Source organism: Heptranchias perlo, chromosome 21 (assembly GCF_035084215.1).
Source record: "Heptranchias perlo isolate sHepPer1 chromosome 21, sHepPer1.hap1, whole genome shotgun sequence".
Classification (NCBI taxonomy): Eukaryota; Metazoa; Chordata; class Chondrichthyes; order Hexanchiformes; family Hexanchidae; genus Heptranchias; species Heptranchias perlo.
Window position 1 is genome coordinate 7,746,375 of NC_090345.1, and position 22,510 is coordinate 7,768,884.

General features: G+C 44.9%; 2 protein-coding genes across 4 annotated transcripts in view; both read left to right on the plus strand.

Moving 5' to 3' along the window:
- The first annotated feature begins 1,492 nt into the window (after positions 1-1,492).
- Positions 1,493-12,894, plus strand: LOC137339950 (V-type proton ATPase subunit e 2). 2 transcript variants are annotated; one of them, XR_010966649.1, is made up of 4 exons: positions 1,493-1,687; positions 4,844-4,891; positions 6,863-7,021; positions 12,352-12,894. XR_010966649.1 is itself a non-coding variant. In XM_068002051.1 (4 exons), exons 1-3 carry the CDS (start codon positions 1,584-1,586, stop codon positions 6,954-6,956), a joined length of 246 nt encoding a protein of 81 aa, XP_067858152.1. In that variant the 5' UTR covers positions 1,493-1,583; the 3' UTR covers positions 6,957-6,988; positions 12,352-12,894. The 2 variants fall into 2 exon arrangements, 1 of the variants encoding a protein (XP_067858152.1); XM_068002051.1 differs by having other exon boundaries at positions 6,863-6,988.
- Positions 12,895-21,265: 8,371 nt separating this feature from the next.
- The window catches only part of LOC137339946 (CREB3 regulatory factor-like), a 175,860-nt gene continuing 174,615 nt past the window's right edge, over positions 21,266-22,510 (plus strand). For both annotated transcript variants that reach the window (XR_010966642.1, XM_068002045.1), the window contains exon 1: positions 21,266-21,354. The gene's annotated coding sequence lies outside the window, so the exon portion shown is untranslated. The remainder of the gene's footprint in view (positions 21,355-22,510) is intronic.

Sequence of the window (22,510 nt, forward strand, 5' to 3'; positions counted from 1 at the left end):
TCTGGGATGGAGAATTCCAAAGGTTCACAACCCTTTGAGTGAAGAAATTCCTCCTCGTCTCAGTCTTAAATGGCCGACCCCTTATCCTGCGACTATGCCCCCTAGTTCTAGACTCTCCTGCTAACCTCTCAGCATCCACCATGTTAAGCCCCCTGGTTTCAGGTCGATGACCCTTGGTCAGAACTGGAACATAAGAACATAAGAAATAGGAGCAGGAGTAGGCCAATCGGCCCCTCGAGCCTGCTCCGCCATTCAATAAGATCATGGCTGATCTGATCCTAACCTCAAATCTAAATTCATGTCCAATTTCCTGCCCGCTCCCCGTAACCCCTAATTCCCTTTACTTCTAGGAGACTGTCTATTTCTGTTTTAAATTTATTTAATGATGTAGCTTCCACAGCTTCCTGGGGCAGCAAATTCCACAGACCTACTACCCTCTGAGTGAAGAAGTTTCTCCTCATCTCAGTTTTGAAAGAGCAGCCCCTTATTCTAAGATTATGCCCCCTAATTCTAGTTTCACCCATCCTTGGGAACATCCTTACCGCATCCACCCGATCAAGCCCCTTCACAATCTTATATGTTTCAATAAGATCGCCTCTCATTCTTCTGAACTCCAATGAGTAGAGTCTCAATCTACTCAACCTCTCCTCATATGTCCGCCCCCTCATCCCCGGGATTAACCGAGTGAACCTTCTTTGTACTGCCTCGAGAGCAAGTATGTCTTTTCTTAAGTATGGAGACCAAAACTGTATGCAGTATTCCAGGTGCGGTCTCACCAATAGAATTTGCACTTCTTCCAGTCATCTACCTGAAACGTTAATTCTGTTTTTTTCCTCCAAAGATGCTGCCTGACTTGCTGAGTATTTCCAGCATTTTCAAATATTTCTTATTATACCATAATAAGTAATTTTTCTTACTTTTTAAAGGCTACTTTTTAACGATTAAAGATGAATGATATTTTGGCCCCAGGTTCCCCCAAGCTGTGATTTGTGAATGAATCCCTTGCTCAGGATGTAAAGTTGTTACAAACAATCTGAAGTCGCGCGTCCCCGCCGGCCAGGGCTCCTTATAATGAGTGACACTTGTTTTAACCAACCGAGGGCCATCAGGAGGGACCAACAAACCAATCACAGACCAGCAGGGTGGAGAAGGCGTTCCCCCACGTGACTATGAGTGACGTGCGATAAACCAATGGGAACCACCAGAAGGGCTGCAAGACGAACCAATGGAGACCTTGATTTTTGCTACAAATTATGACCTTTTTCCAATAAACTTGAGGCCTTGATGAAAGAACAAGGTTTAAATTAATTCACTGAAATCCCAAGAGCTAATGATTGGGGTGGGGGGAATATACTGAAGGGGAAAGCAAAGTTAAAATAAAGAGCCAATCACTGGGTAGCAATAACATTTAAGGAATGATCGACGTTGAGATCAACCAATTGAAAGATAATGGCGTCATCGTGGTCCAATAGGACTGGAGGTGGGCAGGGTTTGTTTGATGACGATGGTGAGTGTTGGCCGGTAGAGGAGCCGCCATCAGTTGGAGGTGTCTCAGAGCTTGGGATCAACGTAACAGAGTGAAGATGACCAGTCATTCGGTGACCATCCCCATGATCTGCTTCACTATCTTCTGGGGGCTCGTTGGTTTTGCTCTTCCTTGGTTTGTCCCCAAGGGTCCAAACAGAGGGTATGTGTGAACACAGTGTTTGTATCCATTGCACTTGTCATGGCGAAGGACGGTGTGGAGGTTAGTCCTTTCCCGGGTGCTCGCTGGAGGGTTTCCCACTCTGTCCATATATTAATGCCTTTATATTTACTCTAACCCACGCCGAAACCTTACCGTGTCTTTCCTTTTCCCCTCATTTTCTCGCACTATGGGCCTCGGTCTTTTACCTATAGGTTTCCAAATTTAGAAGGAAGGTGCTGTTTTTTTTTATTGTGTTGATGCGTTTGAATTAATCGGTGAGCTTTCATTTTAATGGTTATTGATTTTTTTTTGTCTGTGCCTGAATGGCCTTTCGTTTTTCCCAATTTGCATGTTATAGTAACCCTTTTACTATCGCTGTGATTGAAGGGAGCTTCCAATAATGAATGGATGGTGGGGTTTTACTGTATTGGAGATGTTGAGGTCTTGGTCAACAATTCATTTGCACGGACCGATTATTGATATTTTTGTAGCAATGTGTTTAATCGATTCCATACACTAACTGGTTACAGACCAGGCGATCCAATGCAGTGCCAAATGGTGAAATCTGTCAGGTAGTTGCTAAAGAACAACATCCCAGAGAACACAATAATGGTGCTTTACAAAATCTCTCCCTCAAATATACTTTCCCTACTGAACATATATTTTCTTTAAATTGAAACACTCCATGGTGTGACTTACATAGGTTACTGAATCAGTGCGATTTCCCTTTTTTGAATTCCTGTGCAGGTAGGTAGCTTGTTCCTGCATTGCACTCAGTTTACTGTACGACGAAGGGAACTGTAGCAGCCACATAAAATAGTTACCTGACCATTCCTCTCTGTGATAGCAAGCGATCGTTTTACACAGGTGTGATTCTGGAGTAATAGATCAGAGTTTGAATGGTACTAGGATGGGCCCTTCGAGATAATTGCACCATCAGAACTGACCAGCATTTGAAAAGTTGAGTCAGATTATAAAGTTTTTTTTTGGCAAATTTTATTCTTGCCAAGATGAGGAATATTAGTGTTACAGAATATCCTCTTCATGCACCCAGTTTTAACATCCAACATTGCTGGGTTAGGTATTTAACTGTTGTTTGCAGAGCAAAACTCCCAGTACTGTGCCCCATCTCCAAAGAGCACCTCCGACTGCCTGAGTTTGGCATTTTTCGTTTTCCCATCCCAGCCGCACTGGCCTTGAGGTGAAGTTGCCAATGTAATGCTTGAATTAGGGGTATTTTTTGTGCTGTGGGTCCATGCCCACTAGAGCTGGGATTGAGACTGCACCAAACTTGCTTACAGTCAACAGAGGAAGCTTTCATTTGCAGTAACTTGGACTGGATTTGAACCCAGGTGTTAGAGATGGAACACAGGTGGATAATCTCCTGTACCACCCAATCCCCTCTAGGATGGATATTTGGAGCACAGGTTAATGGAAGGGAAAGATGGGATCTTTGATGCAGGAAATGCTGGTTGTCTGACACAACCCTGTGTGTTGTCGGATTGGGAACAACCATAATGATTACTGTTCCACTGTGAATTTTTCTATTTCCCAAAGTAGCAATTCTTGTGGTCTCAGTATATGCTAAATTATGGGCTTTCTGCTGTGGACTGTGTCTTTTTATTCATCTTTCCAATGTTTTCCTCTCCATCCCAAAGGTATTGACTGTATCATTAGGGTATGATTCCACAGTTCCCCCCCCCCCCCACTTTCCAGGACCTTTCCCGTGTTGCCATTATTTATGCATGAGCCTTGAGAGTCAGAAGGTTGCTTAACCACAGTAGGCATCGTGGACCAAGCCCAATGCTGTCCTCACCTGATTTTGACATAAGCATACTTCCAGCAAGAGTTGCTGATTAGCATTCAGGACTGAGACCCCTATATTTGCTGTCTTCCTTCCCTAACCCATAAGACCATAAGAGATAGGAGCAGGAGTAGGCCATTCGGCCCCTCGAGCCTGCTCTGCCATTCAATGAGATCATGGCTGATCTGATTTTTACCTCAACTCCACTTTTCCTGCCCTTTCCCCATATCCTTTGACTCCCTTGCTGATCAAAAATGTGTCTAACTCAGCCTTGAAAGTATTCAATGACTCAGCCTCCACAGCTTTTTGGGGTAAAGAATTCCAGAGATTCACGACCCTCTGGGAGAAGAAATTCCTCCTCATTTCCGTCTTAAAAAGGCGACCCAGGAGCACTGAGGCTAGCTGTAGCTTCCCTATTGCTGCCTTGGCTGCGATTAGCTAACTCCGTACAGAGAAGGAATCTGAACTGTGGCCATCCTGGTCTGTATGGCTGTGGGATAGTGTCCAGTAGCAACTGGTATGAAAATTGTCAGATTAACTTAACTGAGGTGCTTTTCATCTGGATGGCCTAAGTATGATTCAGAGTTAGAATCATAGAAGTTTCCAACACGGAAACAGGCCCTTCGGCCCAACATGTCCATGTCGCCCAGTTTATACCACTAAGCTAGTCCCAATTGCCTGCACTTGGCCCATATCCCTCTATACCCATCTGAAGCCTGGTTCTAGCTCCCTGAAAAATCTTTATGTAACTTAACTCGAGAAAGATTTTTGGACTGTAGTAACTCGCCAAGTCTCCTTCGGCAGCACCTCCAAGACCCGTGACCTCCACCACCTAGCAGGACTAGGGCAGCAGGCGCATGGGAACACCACCACCTCCAGGTTGCCCTCCCAGTTTCTCACCATCTCGACTTGGACATATATCGGCCGTTCCTTCGTCGCCGCTGGGTGAAAATCCTGGAACTCCCTCCCTAACAGCACTGTGGGAGAACCTTCACCACACGGACTGCAACGGTTCAAGAAGGCAGCTCACCACCACCTTCTCAAGGGGCAACTAGGGAGGGGCAATAAATGCCAGACTTGCCAGCAACACCCGCATCCCGAGAATGAATTGAAGAAAGATGAAAGTCTGGATTTTTTTATTGCGGCCCCCTCTCCCTCTCCCCTCCCCCCTCTCCGTCTTCCCCCTGCCCCCCCCCCCCCTTTACCTGTACTTTGACCTACAACTGAGGGGACAGAAGCATGGTTGAGTGCTCCAGTTGCCCTAATGTGCTGGCTGCCATGTATTGTTAAGAGTGCTGGCACCATGTAGTCTCCTATTAATTTTTAATTCAAACCTTGTGTTTCTTTTGCAGTGTAATAATAACCATGCTCGTGACTACGGCTGTTTGCTGCTACCTCTTGTAAGTACCCCATTATGGATTGCAGCTGCGCATACTAAAAGAAGCTAGACACGTATATATAAAAATTCACCAGAAAAGGGAATAGTGCCAGAGGACTGGTGAACAGCTAATGTTCCTTTCTATATTTAAAAAGGAAGATAGAACAAGTCCAGGGAACTATTGACCAGTTAGCTTAATGTCGGTGTTAAGAAAGATAATGGAATCTTTACTCAAAGATGTAATAGAAAAACATCTCAAAACAGAAAATATAATAGAGTAGTCAGCATGGAATTCAAAAGGGAAGGTCATGCTCGACCAACCTTGTTGAATTCTTTTGAAGAAGTAACAGAGAGAGTAGTCAAGGGTGATGCAGTAGATGTAATATACTTGGATTTTCAAAAGGCCTTCGATCTGGTACCGCATAGTGGACTCATGACTAAGATCAGAGCATCCGGAGTCGGGACAGGTAGCAGAATGGATAGCAAACTGGCTACAAAACAGAAAACGGAGTAGTGGTTAAGGGTAGTTACTCAGACTGGCAAAAGGTGGGAAGTGGTGTTCCACAAGGATCGGTGCTGGGACCACTTGATCATTTTCATAAAATGATTTGGACTCGGGAATCGGAAGTACAATTTGAAAATTTTGCGGGTGGCATCAAATTGGGGGGTGTAGTTAATACAGAGGAGGACTGCGACAAAGTACAGGAAGACATTAATAAACTTGCAGAATGGGCGTGTAAATGGCAAATGAATTTCAGTATAGGTAAGTGTGAGGTGTTGCATTTTGGTAGGAAGAATAAGGAAGTCACAGCTTGGGGAATAAGAGTCTGAATGGGACAAGGTCGCAAAGGGTTCCAGGGGTACAGATACACAAATAATTAAAAGTAGCAACGCAGGTTAACAAGACTCTCTAACCCCGGATCTTCCTCTGCTTCAAATATTTATCCTATTCTTAAATGTTGATGTGGTCTCTGCTTCAATCACTAACTCCAGTGGTGCTATCTACAGCGTCATAGCTCACTGTACTTTTTTTAAAGTTTCTCCTGCTCTGTTCAAAGTCTCTCTTGCATTTAATCTGGAATGCACTGCCTGAAAGGGTGGTGGAAGCAGATTCAATAGTAGCTTTCAAAGGGGAATTGGATAAATACTTGGAGGAAAAATTTGCAGGGCTTTGGGGAAAGAGCAAGGAAGTGAGACTAATTGGATAGCTCTTTCAAAGAACCAACGCAGGCACGATGGGCCGAATGGCCTCCTTCTGTGCCGTTATTCACTGATCTATGTCCCCTCATTCTGGACCCATTAACCACACTGGAAACGGCCTGTTTCTATTTACCCCATCCTACCCTTTCATAATTTCAAACACCCCTATCAGATCGCCCCTCTGTTCTAACAAAATCGGCCCTCGTGGTCTGTACGGCTCAATTGCGTGCTGGGAAATGCATTTACCAATGGAGCCACTAGGGGAGCATTCCTTCCCCGCCTCCTTTCTGCCGAGTTCCTGATCTCGGCTGTGCTGTCCTAGGGCCATCCAGCGAGATGAGGTACCTCGGTACGTTGCAGGGGAATCTTGGGGCACGTGGCCATCTGACGCCTCTTGGAGCTGGGTGGGGGCAGATCTCTACTTAGCTTTAGCCCCGATCGCGATCTGAGACTCCCCGATCGCAATCTGACCCCTGAGTTACACTCGCACACCAGGAAGCACCTTTACATAGTCACTAATGTGGCAGTATAACTGCAGTCTAAGTATTCCTTTTGTTCACTCCTTCATTTAAAGAATAGCATATCACAGCTGGCTGGGCACGATTTGAATGAAATTGGTGTAATTTAATATATTTCGGCCAAAGCAAAAGAAGCAAGACTAGACAAAAATATCAGAACTTGGGGTCATTCGCGATCTCCTTTTGTTATCAGAGCTGGGCAGCTAAGAGAGGTATTGGTTAATCCTCCCATGAAGTCACTTTTGTTGGATTAAATTCTAATTTCTTTCTTCTAGCTGGCTCATTGCCATTCTGGCTCAGATGAACCCTCTCTTTGGGCCACAGCTCAAGAACGAGACCATCTGGTATCTCCGCTACATCTGGGAATAGTTGGGGGAGAAGCTTCGTTGGACCCACCCAAGGTACAGTACAAGAAGCCCGGCCTCCAGCTAAAGGTGAGGGGGTGAGGGGGTGGTGGGGTGCTGGGAGGAAGAAGTTGGTCTTGTGGGGGGGGTCCCCAACCCCAGGTTCGATTCTGTGGTGTGCATGCTGAGTTAGTTGGTCCCATCGAGGTGTTCTGCATGTGACCTCTGAGTCCCTAGGTTAGGGGGAGGAAAATCGGCCAGGATGCCCACTTCTGATTGATACCCAGTGACCCCACCCCCGGACTGAAGTGCATGTGCACCGAAAGGATGGGGATCGGTTGAATCCAGTCAAATTAGCTGTGAAACTATAACAAAGGGAATTGGAGGAACACTGCTCTGATATAGCAACACCGGGGCTGCCAAATGTCAGCCTGCTGAGTGGGCCCCAGTCTGGACTACGTGATGGGTCAAAAGCATACTGTGCTTGCATTAGAAAGGACTGATCCCAAGTTTGAAGGACATTGAGCTAGGATAGTGTAGGAACAGGATCCCTTGGCCAACAAATACCTATCGATCTCAGTCTTGAAAGTTTCAATTGACCCCCCCAGCATCCACAGCCGTTAGGGGGAGCATGTTTCAGATTTCCACTGCCCTTTGTGTGAATCTGACATCACCCATGAACGGCCTGGCTCTAATTTTAAAGTTGCGCTCTCTTGATCTTTATTTCCTCCACCGTGGGAAATAGCTTCTCTGTATCCACCCTATCAAATAATTGTTAAACGCCTTGATCAGATCACCCCTCGACCTTCTAAAGCCGAGGGAATACAAGCTTCATCTTCGTAATTTAACCCTTTAAGCCCCGGCATCATTCTGGTGAATCTGCGCGGCACCCACTCCAAGGCCGATATATCCTTCCTGTGGTGTGATAACGCAGTTGTCCAGAAGAGGAACAGCCTGCTGACATGTCACTGCACTTCAAGAAGTGATTCAGTGTGTAGAGCACATTGAGACCTTTCACATGAAAGGTGGTTTGTATTAGAGAGGCTTAAATCTAGGATGGTAATTGGTTGGGGGGGGAGGGGAAGAACTTCGCTATGTGTTTAAAAAAATATTAAATGGCACAGAATGACCCAGATTATCAGTTCAGCATAACCCAGGAAAATAGGTCTGAGAAGGCACAAATCTAAATTAGCTGGAAGTGAATTTGTTCCAAATATTTATCCGCCTGAGTAATCAGCCAGAGGCAATAGAAGGGTATAAATTGGGATGATTCAAAATACATTGAGATGCAACAATGTACTGGAGAGCTAAATTTCAATGTGTGGAATGACCTCTTCTGATCACTATCCTTCCTCGTGTCCTCTTGAGCCCCTTTAAGTTTGAGAGCGGGATTAAAAATAAAACTGATAGTTTCTTGTCTTGCTTCCTCTCCCACAGGTCTATTTCGAGCTCGCTTGCTTGCTTGCTCGCTCTCTCTCTCTCTCTCTCTCTCTCTCTCTCTCCCTCTTGCTCACCCTCGCGCTCTCAAGCCCTGTTCAGTATCTAATAGCACCTTGTTTTAGCTTCACCATGGATACGCTACATCTTCCCAGCCAATCAAGGGAGACTTTCCAGTGAAACCGCATTAATGTGGATGTGTCTCTTGTGTATCAAAGGTGCAGCTTGACGTTTTATCAGTGAGGTTTGTCGTTATCTTGGGTAACACATACCATTTGTTAGTTATGGGGATGGAGAGGTGGGAAAACACTGGCACTTCTTGTCACACTGCAGCTCAGCTTCGACATTTATTTTTAAATGTATAATATGTTTTGACTTGCAAATGGCACTTTTCAAGTTTGCACAGACAATGTTCAGAGATGAGTGAGTTCCAGGCTGGAATCTAATCGTGGGGTTCGAGTGGTTTATATATAGAATAACAGATACCCCGGAGTGAGTTCCAGGCTGGAATCTAATCGTGGGGTTCGAGTGGTTAATATATAGAATAACAGATACCCGGGAGTGAGTTACAGGTTAGAATCTAATCGAGGGGTTCAGATCCTATCATAAACTGTAAGGATGAAGTTTTAAATTGGGTAACCATCCTCTGTTTCCTTGAAGGTAGATTGCAGCCTTTAACTTCCTCCCTGCTATCAGTTGATTTTTTTTTTCTTGAAAAGCACTAGGCTATTTTTTTTCTGAACAGCCCTCAACTTGTGAAAACAGAGGCATCTCCCTCTAACGTCACAGCCAAGACCCGAATCATTGCATCCATTTATCTGAGCAACCATCACTAAGTTTGCTGATAAAATTACCCTGCACTAATTACTGCCGGTTTTATTTAAATGTGTAGTTAGTTTGGTGTTTTTTGTGTATCGCAATCCTGTTTAACATACTGTAGTCTATATAGATTTCTCAGTGCAGCATTAAACTGGGAACTTGTGATCCTGCTGCACTGTCTTCTGCCACCAGATGGCACTATTGTGCTATATTGCTCCAGGGAAACAACAGCACCACTTAGTGTAAGCGAAGCGGTACTACAGGACGAAAATACTCTGCTTCTCTTCCTCCATGAGCCAAGTAGACCAGACATCGTAGGTTTGATCCCTGGTCTGCTCTAATTTTGTTCATCTCAGTCAGGACGGCTGTAATTGGCCTCGGTGTCCACTGCTAGCCAAAGGGGGATTTAAAAAAGCCACATGTTCCCACTCCTGATTGCTGGGAAGTTCACAGCGAGGGTATGATGCCGTCTGAAGTTGAATAGTCTACTCCATCCAGTCCCCGGGCTCCTATTTGAAGAACGGCCACTTGGGTTAGGTACCGGGGGTGTTGGCCAGTGTCTGTGGAATCCTAGCCCCGCACGAGTCACTGGCATCAGGAGGAGAATTTTGAAAATAAAATTAACGTATTGATAATATGGGCAACAGCTGTCAAACCTCTGAGCTGGATGAACTTTGCACTGAGTGCTGAAAAGCCCAAGTGTGATTCCCAATGGCCTGTCTTTGTGGAGTCTCATGTCATCTTGCAGACATGCTCCCTTCAGACCTTAGCTTTTCCGATTCCAAAGCAGGGGTCTCCTGTCCTCGGTGGAAGTTCCCTTTACAGAAGGAATAATTCTAAATGGCAGGACTTCTTAAACCAAACACAGGAGACGAGGGTTATGTTCCATCCCCCCCGTTGACTCCTTCCTGGGTCTTTCAGATTGTTAATCAGAAGGGAGCATTTTTGGAATCTCTATTTGGGCTCCCACCCCATGTGGTTTGCATTGTTTTATTGTGTTCAGCTTTGTTCAGCGAGTTGAAGGGAAACCTGGGAGCTTGCGTGGAGAGGAGCCGCACCATCGGGATACTGAATTATGAAGAAAGACTGCAGAAACATGGAGCTGTTCAGCCTTGAAGGGAAGTGACTGAGGGCACCTTCTGTAAATATACATGACAGTCAGTGGGTTAGATCGGGTAAATCCAGAGCTGTACTCCAGGCGGAGAAGAAAGCATGGGTCCAAACTGGTGAAATGCAAAGTAGGGACTGGCATCTGGAAGAATTTGGAATAGATTCCCAGGAAGGGAGTCCTATAGTGTTGGAGTGATTTTAAGAGACAGTTTGATGGGCTGGCAGTGATGCTGTCTCCTCCAAAACTATATTTTGACCTTGTATCTATGCACACTTCTTGGGACTACCTTTTTACAGGAGTCACTAAGAGCAAATGTCACACACACACACACACACACACGTTCATTTTTGTTCGCTCTCCATCTCTTGATGCTAATTCCCTGGTAATGTGCATCTATTTCTCTTTCAAAGATTGATTTTTCAGTTCCAATATTGCCAGAGCTATAAAGTGTCACTTTTAAAGGGAGGCAGCTACTGAAGGACGGGTATAATGTAAGATTCAGTACATATTCTGCAGTTCCAATTGATTTGTCCTGCGGGGAGGGTTGTGGGGGGAAACCTTGCAGAACCTTCCTTTTTGGAGATAGAAGAGTCAAGGTCTTCCTCGTTCCTACCTTCTAATCCGGGGGATGGTGGGGGGAAAGCACACTATTTCCCAGCTTGGTTTAAGGTACAATTGCAACATGAGAATTATGTATCACCCTGAATTTGCATCCAGGAGCACTCAAAACAAAAACATTACTCCAGCCACGTTGCTCAGGAAAAGGCCTTAACCAATTTCTGATCATAGATGCTACAGCGCAGCAGGCGGTCATTCACCCTATTGCGACTACACTGGTATCGGTGCCAGCTCATTTGTTTTATTTAATTCCGCTTCCCCGTCTCTACTGTAGCCAGTACAGTGTGATATGATTGTCATTCCAGCTTGTAACGAATACTGTTGAGTCTTGTAGCTGAGTTTGCCGCCTACCCATATCCGCATTTTCCCCCCCCCCCCCCCCTTGACAATGGGAAACACGATGTGTGATATACAGCGAGGGAGAGGGGTTGAATGGCAGGAAATATAATTAGAAAGCTTCAACTAGTCAATCCAACCATTGATATTAGCCCAGACTGATTGATATGAAGATCCAATGGTGAAAGGAGTTTTCAATCTTGTCCAGTTCCTTGTGCCTCCTGGTGGGAGGTTCCAGTTACAGCACAAGTTTACCTGGGATGTTTCCATTATAAAGGAGACCATAGGAATTTCTAATGGGAAAAAGTTGAGGAACTATTTACAGGTAAAAAAATTTCTATTAGATATTGACATTTTTATTCCATAGGATGTAATGGAAGAAGAAATATATCTAATATATTAAAGGTTTTGCGTATAGCGTGTATGTCAGGAAGTATCACACCTGCTTCTTGTAACACTTTTCCCCCATCACATTTTATTGGTGACACCCATCATTGTAAAAACAGCGTAACTTCTGGCTCACCACGAACAACACCTTAGGAGATCTGCACCAGCTCCAAGACTTCCCATTCACTGAGCAAAGCCTGACACTTTACAACTTCAATGGGTGCGTGCAAGCAAGCAACCCTGGGCGGGGGGGCAGGGGGATAGACGGACAGATCTTTCCGGCGTGTAATGAGTACTGTTGAGTCGTGTAGCTGAGCTGGCCGACCCCCGACACTGCTACAGTGGGGAACATGATGTGTGATGTACATAGATACTACAGCGCAGCAGGCGGTCATTCACCCTATTGCGACTACACTGGTGTTGGTGCCAGCTCATTTGTTCTATTTAATTCCGCTGTATGTTTTTTTATATATATAATACAAAAATGCTCCCTGCTAGTTGTATATTTGAAAGAAGCTGGAGGTAGGAGACTGCATGGGGGATGGGAGAGAAACCCCTTATGGTCATTCTACTTTGTCGCATGTTTGTGTCTCTCTCTGAGATTTTTTTTCTTTCTCTTCTTTCCTCCCCTTTTACTTTTTGATCTGTAACCTTTTCGAGTTCTGATGAAGGATTTGTACCTGAAATGTGAACTTCTGTCTTCCCTCCACAGATGCCGACTGACCTGCTGAGTGTTTCCAGAATTTTCCGATGCCTCTTCAGCCCGACCCATGAACATCATACCTATAAGACTCTTTGCTGCAAGAGATTTATTTTAACACCTCTGCAATAAACTTCTGGCTTTTGTTTCTGACCCGAGTCCATCGCGTGAAATAAAATGATGATTCCTGCCCCTCCAGGCACAATCACACAGGGTTTCGGTTTGAGGAGATTTTAATTCAACCGCGTTCGATCCTCTGAGGCAGCTTGCTGCTGTTTTTATTTTCTTTTTGATTGAAGAAGCTCCAAGAACCTGCCCAATTAAGAGCTCTCAATTTTTTTTTTTAAAAAAGAAAGGAAATTTCAGGTGTTAAGTGTTGCTGCACTTTGATAATTAATTTGTGCTGTGATAAATCATGTACCTACATTTTATTCCATAAAATAGTATTTATTTTGTCAAGCATTGTGTTTGTGTTAAAAGCAAGAATTGTTGTTCCATACTGTAATCTTTTAAAGTTTTGACAGTGAAATAAAATTAAAACGTGTCCAACTTTAATTTGCCATGTGTTAATCGCTTGTTTTTTCCCAACTCTCTTCTATCTCCTTACAACCTCACATAAGATCCAGACTCGTCCCACTCTCTCCTACTCTAACTCCTATTGTCTTGGGACCTCGACCTAAACTCCACCATACTTGCCTTCCTCCTGGAATCTACAGGCTTCTTTAAAAGCCTAAGCTTGATGTCATTTGACCACTGTTTCCTGGTTGTTTAATTTTCTGTCGTCCTGCACCATGGATTTTGACCCTTCAACCTAGTTTCTCATTTCTTTTCAATGTGCACATTTTTATTTGCTTCCCAGTTTTTGAGAAACTAGGTTGAAGGGTCAAAATCCATGGTGCAGGACGACAGAAAATTAAACGACCAGGAAACAGTGGTCAAATGACATCACGCTTAGGCTTTTAAAGAAGCCTGTAGATTCCAGGAGGAAGGCAAGTATGGTGGAGTTTAGGTCGAGGTCCCAAGTTTTTCTCCCGAAGGTGTGCTGGGGTGTAATTTTCACGGCTGCTTGGTAACTACCCAGGGCCGTGTGAGCCGCGACGAGAGTATTGGTAAGCTATTCCACCATGAGGGGCACCACAGTCAATTACTTCCTGTTGTCACTTGACCCAGGTGCAGGACACCGAGGGTCATTGGATGGAGATAGGATCCTGGATTCCATTGACCCTCCCCTAGCCCAGTGGTAACCGCCCCTATAGATATAACTGACCTAACTCTGGAGAAGTAATGCTGAGTGCTTCCTGGTTCGGCTAGGTCAGCCGCTTGCTATCTCTAACCAACCGAGGAACAGAGGTGGCACAAGCTTTTTAAAATAATATGCGACGTGGACAGTTGACAAACTAGTGGTCAGTGCACTTGGTGACACCTATTTACATTTATCTAAGTGTATCCAGCACTGACTGGGAACTGAACCAGAGACCCATCTGGTCTCGATGGCTCTCAGCTACGCACTGAATAAACCAGGGGCTGTTCAATAGATTTTTTTTTTGTTGTGAACCATTTGGTGTCAGCCGTGGCTCAGTGGGTAGCACTCTCACCTCTGGATTCAAGTCCCATTCCAGAGACATTAAGCACAAAGTCTAGGCTGACACTCCCAGTGCAGTGCTGAGGGAGTGCGGCACTGTCGGAGGTGCCGTCTTTCGGATGAGAAATTAAACCCAGGCTCCGTCTGCCCTCTCAGATGGACGTAAAATATCCCATGGCACTATTTGAAGATCAGGAGAGGTCTCCCCTGGAGTCCTGACCAATATTTATCCCTCAACCAACATCACTAAAATAAATTGTCTTTGTCATTATCACATTGCTGTTTGTGGGACCTTGCTGTCCCCATAATTGGCTGCTGCATTTCCTACATTGCAACAGTGACTAGACTTTTCATTGGCTGTAAAGCACGTTGGGATGTCCTGAGGTAGTGAAAGGTGCTATATAAATGCAAGTCTTTCTTTAAAGATCCTGTGCCATTATTTGATGTGATAAACAGTGATGTGATAATGACCAGATAATCTGTCGCAGGATAAATATTGGCTAGGACACCGGGGAGAATTCCCCTGCTCTTCTTCAAATAGTGGCATGGGATTGTTTACATACACCTAAGAGGGCAGACAGGGCCTCAGTTTGCTGTCTCATCTGAAAGACGGCACCTGACAGTGCAGCATTCACCCAGAACTGCACTGGGAGCGTGAGCCTAGGTTTTGTGCTTAAATCTCTGGAGTGGGACTTGAACCCACAACTTTCTGACTCAGAGGTAAGAGTGCTAACAACTGAGCAATGGCTGGCTAATCACTATCAATTAGTCTATGACAGACCCAGACATGAGATAAGGAAAACCCCAGTACCTGGTCTCCACCCGCGGCCCACCTGGGGTTTCTCCTAGTGTTCCAGAGGGCGGCCGTTGAGCAAGCTTGAGGTTGTAGCCATCGACAAAAGGGGCTTTGATGCTTGACTGCCGGTTTTGGAATTGTGGCTTTATGCTAACCGACCCCGTTTACTTTTAAAGCTGGCACAGTTTTCCATCAGGTTGTTGAGTAGAAGTGGAGGGGTGAATGGTACCAGCTGAGGAGTTGGACATATTTCTAACTGTAGCTAATAGCAAGAGAACTGCGGGTTTACCATTGGCACTGACGATGTCAGTGTATCTTAGAATGCAGTTGCTTTCTGTTTGCTAATCACATTTGAACCATCTTTTGTATTACATTATGTTACACTTCAAATTGAACCATCTTAATTTGACTGGGGAGAATACGTGGGATGAGGCTCATTATTAATGTAAAGCGAGCTCCGTGTGAAATAGATCACCCCCCCACAAAATAAAGCAGAGCAATTAAAATCAGATTCCACCTGGTCTCAATGTACAGCAAACACCTTTAAGTTAGCAAGACCAATGTTGCTGACACTTCAAAAAGATGGCTTAAAGGGATTTACGCTGCTGTTGTGTGCCATTCATTGGAGAGAGAGGTCGGAGAGCGTTACTGCGTATCCACTATTTCCCTGTAGATTGCTGTCTCTGTCTGGCAGATGTTGCTGCAGTCCTTTCAAACAAAATGAGGAAATAACGTTCGATGTGCTCAAACAGATTCTGAGAGTCAACCAGTAGTCTACACAACTTTACCCAACAGTGATGGTCCATCGCACTCAGCTTATTTATGTTCTTGCTGATTTGTGGTTCTGCCCCATGGTATGGCTGGCAATAGCTAACCAGTTATGTATGCTTGGTAGTCAAGGGACAGCCATGTTTCCCAGTTCAGCATGTAACTCAGTTTCCTTATGAGCCATGAGCAGTGCCTCCATATCCTGGATAGGACCTGGACAACATCCAGGTGTGGGCTGGTAAGTAGCAGGCAACCTTCGTCCCCCAACCTTCACCGGCACCACCACCACCAGTGCCCCCCCCCCCCCAACCTCCATCAACACCTTGGGGGTCACCATTGACCAGAAGCTTAACTGGACCGACCAAATAGTGCAAACAAATTTTATTTCATCTCTCGCAGGCAGTGACTCATGTTGGGTGCATGGTTGCACAGACAGCAACAGGCCGTGGATACATTGTAAGAATAATGGATTGAAACTCATATTTGTGCTTGTTGTGAGTCTTAGTTTGGTCTTTCTTAAGTTGTCTTACATAAAACAATGTAACCTATGTAACTCTCTCCACCAAAGACACTAAGGACTGAACACGATACAGCACGGTCAGTTCCGTGGTCAATTCCAGATACAACTAAGCCAGACGGCACAGGACGATCCCAGCTTCGATGTCAACCGTGCTGGTGCGGGAATTAACCTCAGCGCTCCTGGGGCTAGGGATGGAAAATTCAACCCGGCTTCCAACTCCTGATCGCTAACATGAAGAGCATGTGTGTGGCCATTACATAAGGACAGAATAAGGCCTTACTGTAGAACAGTCTGCTCGCTGTCTAGTTTCATCTATGAAGAATGGGATGAGGTATCAGTTGGCAGCTGGCCTGTGGAACTTTATCCAGCATGAGTCAATGCCTTCAGAACAGGAAGAAGGAAAATTGGAGAAACAAAAGAGGAATTAGGTGGGACAGGGTTTTTATTAAAAAATGTTCTCAGGATGTGGGTGATGCCAGCAAGGCTGCATTTATTTGCATATCTCTAGTTGCCCTGAGAAAGTGGTGGTGGGCCTTCTCCTTGAAGTGGTACAGTCCTTGTCCTTATGGCGTTTCCATACTGGTGTTAGGTAGGAAATTCCAGGATATTGACCCAGCGACGATGAAGGAACAACAATAAATGCCCAAGTCAGGATGGTGTGTGACTTGGAGGGGGTGGAGTTCCCATGACATTGCTGCTCGGTGGCAGAGGTTGGAGTAAGCTTGGTGAGTTGCTTCATCCTGTAGATCATACATATTGCAGCCAGAGTATGCTAGTGATAGAGGGGGTGGATATTGAGTCCAGTAGCAGGGCCATCACACTCCAGATTAGTGTCTTGTAAATAGTGGAGAGGCTTTGAGGAGCCAGGAGGTGAGCCACTCGTGGAAGAGTACCCAGCCTCTGTCTTGCTCTTATAACCACATTGTTTATTTGGTTGGTCCAGTTAAGCTTCTGGTTGATGATGACCCCGAAGATGTTGATGGTTGAGGGGGGGGGGGGGGGTGGAATTGGTGGTGAAGATGCCAGTGAAGGCCAAGGGTGGATAGTTGGGCTTTCTCTTGTTCAAGATGGTCGTTACATGGCACTTATGCTACCTGCCACTTGTCAGCCCACGCCTGGATGTTATCCAAGTCCTTCTGTAGGCTGACATGAGCTTCTTCATTATCTGAGGTTGTGAATAAGGTGAACCTCACTCCTGACCTTATGTTGGAAGGAAGGTCATTGATGAAGCAGCCGAAGATGGTTGGGCCAAGGACACTTCCCTGAGGAACTCCTGCAGCGAAGTCCTGGGGGTGTGATTACTCATCCGTATCAACCACAACCATCTTGCTTTGTATCAAGTATGATTCCTGTCACTGGATGGTTTTCCCTTTGGCCCCCATTGACCTCAGTCTTGCTAGGGTTCCCTGGTGCCACACTCGGCTGACTGTTGCCTTGATGCCGAGGGATGGTACTTTCATCTCACTTCTAGTATTCAGCTCTTGCATCCATGTCTGGATCAAGGCTGTGATGAGGTCTGGAGCCAAGTAGTTCTGCGGAACCCGAACTAAGCTTCAGTGAGTAGGTTATTGTTGAGTAGGTGCCATTTGATGGAACCATTGATGACTCTGCGACTTTATTGATGACTGGGAGGAGGCTGATCAGGTGGCAATTGCCAAGTTAGATTCATCCTTTTTTTTGTGGATGGGGCATACCTGGGACAATCTTCCACACTGAGAGACGTTTCACATTGCAGGGTTTTGCAACAAGAAAACAAATGTCCCCTTTTATTATATCCAATGTTTGTGTCTCATGAGGAAGATGACTATCTGGTTCAACAGATGTGCCTAAAAGGGCCAGCTTCTTGCTAAGGCCAATGTGTTGTGCTGTACTGAAGGCTTTGGAGATGCCAATGTCTATCAAGGAAATTTCACACGGAGCGCTGAAGACCATGAGGAGACTGCCACAAGTTGACTGGTTTACACCGAGAAGCCAGGTTGGTGATTAGACAACTGGGTGTTACCATCAAGTTAACAATTCCTCATTCTAGACACAAAAAGCATTAAGGGGCATGGGGAGAGAGCAGGAATATGGTATTGAGATAGAGAATCAGCCACGATCATATTGAATGGCGGAGCAGGCTCGAAGGGCCGAATGGCCTACTCCTGCTCCTATTTTCTATGTTTCTATCTACGTTTCTAATGGTGAACCAAGGCACAGTTGGCAGACAAGACAATGATTGTCATGATCTCATTTTGATCCCTTCTTCCGTTGAAGAACTTAAAACGTTATCCTATGTTCAAAGTTACATCTCTGTTATTCTCATTTACTTTATAAAGATGCCTTTGTAAAGATCTAATTCTGAGGAAGGTGTCTCCGTTGATTTCCCCTCCCCCCAATTTTTGTATAAGGCAGGAAGGGATTTTCCCCACCAAGTGCAGGTTTCACATAGGACTCAAACCTGAAGTTCCTGTGTGTGTGTGTGTGTGTGTGTGTGTGTGGGGACCGTCTCAGTTTAGTTCCAAACAGAAAATATGAAGTAGATTGGGTTCCAGGTTCACAACGAAAAGCTGGCTGTGGGCCCAATTGTGTTCTAAATTTGGGCGTTAACGGACACACCCGATACACTATTTTCCCATGCACCATTGGACTAAATGCCAGCGGCTCGTGGGTTGAGTGCACACAAGTATATTTTTGCATGTTTGTTGGGAACTTTTGTGTCAGGATTTCACTGAGAAGTTTGAGGCCTGACACTTTGCAGTGAAAAATAAGAAGGTTCATTTTCTTCATGGAGGGCTCGCTGAAAAAGGGAACTTTATATAAAAAAAAAAGAAACGATACTAAAAACAGTCAGGAGTAAAACTGTGTCGGGTGGATGCAAGTTGTAAAAAAAAATTAAATGTTTGACTGTGTGCCACTTGTACTCAGGGCCTTAGTGTTCTGTACTTTGATAATCAAATTATTTGAACCACCCAAAAATGTGAGGACAGTATCCTTTCACCTCTGGAACAGCACGGGTGCTGTTGGCCACAATTTTGTAATGTGTAAGCTCCTTTTAATGACACCAGGCCTCTCATCTCCACTCTGCCACCTAGAAGTCTTTGTGTGAAGAGCTTTCTATCATCAGTCCTAAACTCACCTCTCTGTGAACTCTAGGTGAGCTCTAGACTTGTTTGACGCCTAACTCATTATCACATTGCTGTGCGTGGGAGCTTGCTATGCACAAATTGGCTGCCAGGTTTCCTATATTACAACAGTGACTACACTTCAAAAATACTTCATTGGTTGGAAAGCGCTTTGTGACATCCCGAGGTCATGAAAGGCACTTTAGAAATGCAAGTCTTTCTTTCATCTTTCTCTAGTATAGTGTTCTAAGCAAGCCTGTGATAAAAATTGATAATTTATAAATTAACAGCTGACCTCCCGTGACATTGCTCATAGGTAGTCAGGGTTCTGGAGTGGAGTTGGGATGTTTAGCTGCTGCTATGGAGCTGGTGTTTAACTTGGCCTCTGCCTTTAAGGCCGCTGCTCAGGTGCTCCTTGAGGGGGAAGTGATGCCAATAAGCACACACTGAGGTCAACTAGAGGCTAATTGTTGAGGAAAGTTTCTGTAGGTTGGCAGCTTCTTGTAAATCCCTGGCTCTGGTCTTTGGGGAAAAACTTCAAGGTTATCAAGGTCAGAAAAAACCTGCAGGAAATGACTGGCTTTTTTAAAAAAAAAGACTTTTGACACGTTGCAGTGTGAGGTGTGAAGTATGGCAGATGCACACTGGACAGACAGGTGAATCTCCGATGTCATTCCTCACAGTAGGTTGGAGGATATAAGGAAACGAGCATTAAACCATAATGTATTGTTCTGCTGTCAATGTGTGTTATTTGGTCTATCCCTTTAAGGCCATGAGGTTATCTTGGTGTAAATAAGCACACCTTGAGGTCAATTTGAGGCTAATTCCTCTTACATTGATCCTGAGGTTAAGTGGAGGGTATTTCCTGTTGCTGGGGAAGTTTTTCTGAAACCAGCAGGAAATGATTGGTGGTTTCAGACGAACTTACCCAGCAACAGAAAATGTTTCTTTTTTTTTTAATATGCTGTTTTTCAAATGCAACACAAAAAATGCCCGTGTGATAAAACATGCTGCTAGTAGCTGGGACGTATCGCAAGCTCAGATCATTCCCCCACTTCCCCATCATCTCACAGTCACCTATTGATCCCCTATTTTAACGAGCATTAAGTTGTTTCCCCACCTTCCCTGAAAAAAACTAAGCAGCACTGTTAATATCTCCCTATTCCTCAATCAACTCCTTCTCAACAGATTCAATTCCCTTCTTAAAAGTTTTGATTGATCTTTAAATCTACTCCTTTCTCTGGGATACCCATTTTCCTGCTTTGTTAGGTTGTTGAAAGAAAGAAAGGCTTGCATTTGTATAGCACCTTTCCTGACCTCAAGATGTCCCAAAGCACTTTACAGCCAATGAAGTACTTTTTGAAGTGTAGTCACTGTTATAATGTAGGAAATGCAGCAGCCAATTTGTGCACAGCAAGATCCCACAAACAGCAATGTGATAAATGACCAAATGATATATAAATATTGGCCAGGACACAGGGGAGAACTACCCTGCTCTTCTTCGAAATAGTGCCACGGGATCTTTTATGAACACCTGAGGGGGCAAATGGGGCCTCGGTTTAATGTCTCATCCAAAAGACAGCACCTCCAACAATGCAGCACACCCTCGGTATTGTACAGGATTGTCAACCTAGATTTTGTGCTTAAGTCCCTGGAGTGGGATTTGAACTCACAGGCGAGAGTACTAGCCACTGAGCCACGGCAATATTCCACTACAGGGACCATCGCAACCAAGTCTGACTTTGCCCTCAATAAATACCCATTCATGCGCATGTTCAGGGGTCACTGGGCACGGATAAGAGGCTGATATTTTTCTCCCTTCCGAGTAGATCGACTCTACCACAGTTCCACTATTCCCGTCAGTGTGACTCAGTTCCACACACCGGTCGGTGCATTCACCAACCAGACCATCAGGGAACCGGTGCTCCTTTTGAGGGACCAAAAAAAAAACCAAGAGACGTTGCAATATTTGCATTGATATTTATCCAAAAAAAACACAAGTAGCGAAGATGCAAAAATTTCGCGTCGGGGAACTGAGGTTAATTGCAAACATCCTCGCTTTAAGGCTGCCGATGACAAGTGAGCATGTGACAGGGAGGGGGAGGGAGGGTTGTGGAGTTGGTCATATGATCAGTTTCACGGAATCAAAACAAACCCAGCATCAAAACTGAAGAAGAAGGAGGAGGAGGAGGGGGATTTGCCTTTAGGATCTAGGTGTAGCGAACTTTCAGGAACCTGCTACAAAGTAAGTTTATTGTATCTAAATGTGGCGATTTCAGGGCACAGCTGGATTGCTATAATGTTGCAGCTTGCGTGTGTGTTTTTGTTGCAGTCTTGCTGTCTGGGTTTTTTTTTAAAATATATAGATGCAGACATGAGTAAGCGCTGTTAATGTACTTTTACTTTCAGTTTATAGTCTTTCCCCCCCCCCCCCCCCACCAAAGAATCGCCCTTAGGAATCGAATTTAGCTCATTGGATTCCTGTCAGTGTAGTGTAGGACGGTCTGCATTTGTTCCCGTCTCGGTTCCCTTTCTCATTTTTGTCTTCCTGCAATCGGATTTGGCTCGTCACGACTCTCTCCAATATTGCAAATAGAAAACTCCTTTCCTTCTTTTTAAAAAAAAATAAGCCTCGTAAAATACCAAATACATCTGAAGAGGTGCGAAATTGCAGGTTAGCCCAACTAACCGCTGTTTTTAAGTAGCTGACATCTAGTTTCAGATACGGTGCTGGGAGGCGGAAATAGGCTTTTGTGCTAAGGTGCAGAGCAGTCAAACCAGAGGCCGTTCCCTTAATCAAATTGGAGCCTTTTAAAGGGGCACTACCTTCACGATGAAGGGGTTTGGCCCTACTAATTTTTAAGCAAAAAAAAATTGCAATAATGTAAATCGCAAACAAATGAGAGGTCATTTTCCCCCACTAACCCATTCTGCCACAGAAACTGATGAGCCCCTCCCCCCACTTTGCATCTGTCTCTTAGCACTTTGGTCTTTGGATCGGAATGATAACTCTGAGAAGTCCTGAATTTCACCAGTTTATCCTGCAGTTAGGGTTTAACTTAATGATTCCTTAGTTAATGTCGTAAGTGTCTACATGAGCCCCCACCCTGTTCACCTTTTTAAGGCCAAAGAGGCCACGTCTTATTCTAACCTTTGGTGATAACTCAGTCCCCTTGATGTTGGGGGTCAGCCTTCTGGGCTTTCCCTGCTCTGCATCCATTGCTTGGATATTGCATCAGGCTGCAGTGAGACACTTGCAATATTGCGACTGGCGAAGCATCGTTTAATTTGGCTCTCTTCCAAAGCCCCCCACCCCACCATCCCCAACAAAAAATATTACTAGTTTCTTATGAAGACAGGACCCTTTTAAGAGATTCTGGAGTTATTTTTGCCCTCTTCTG

Coding starts and splice junctions, on each gene's coding strand:
- LOC137339950 (XM_068002051.1), top strand. CDS start 1,584: ATGACCAGTCATTCGGTGACCATCCCCATGATCTGCTTCACTATCTTC. Junction 1,688..4,843: donor CCCAAGGGTCCAAACAGAGG/GTATGTGTGAAC, acceptor TTTCTTTTGCAG/TGTAATAATAACCATGCTCG. Junction 4,892..6,862: donor GCTGTTTGCTGCTACCTCTT/GTAAGTACCCCA, acceptor TCTTTCTTCTAG/CTGGCTCATTGCCATTCTGG.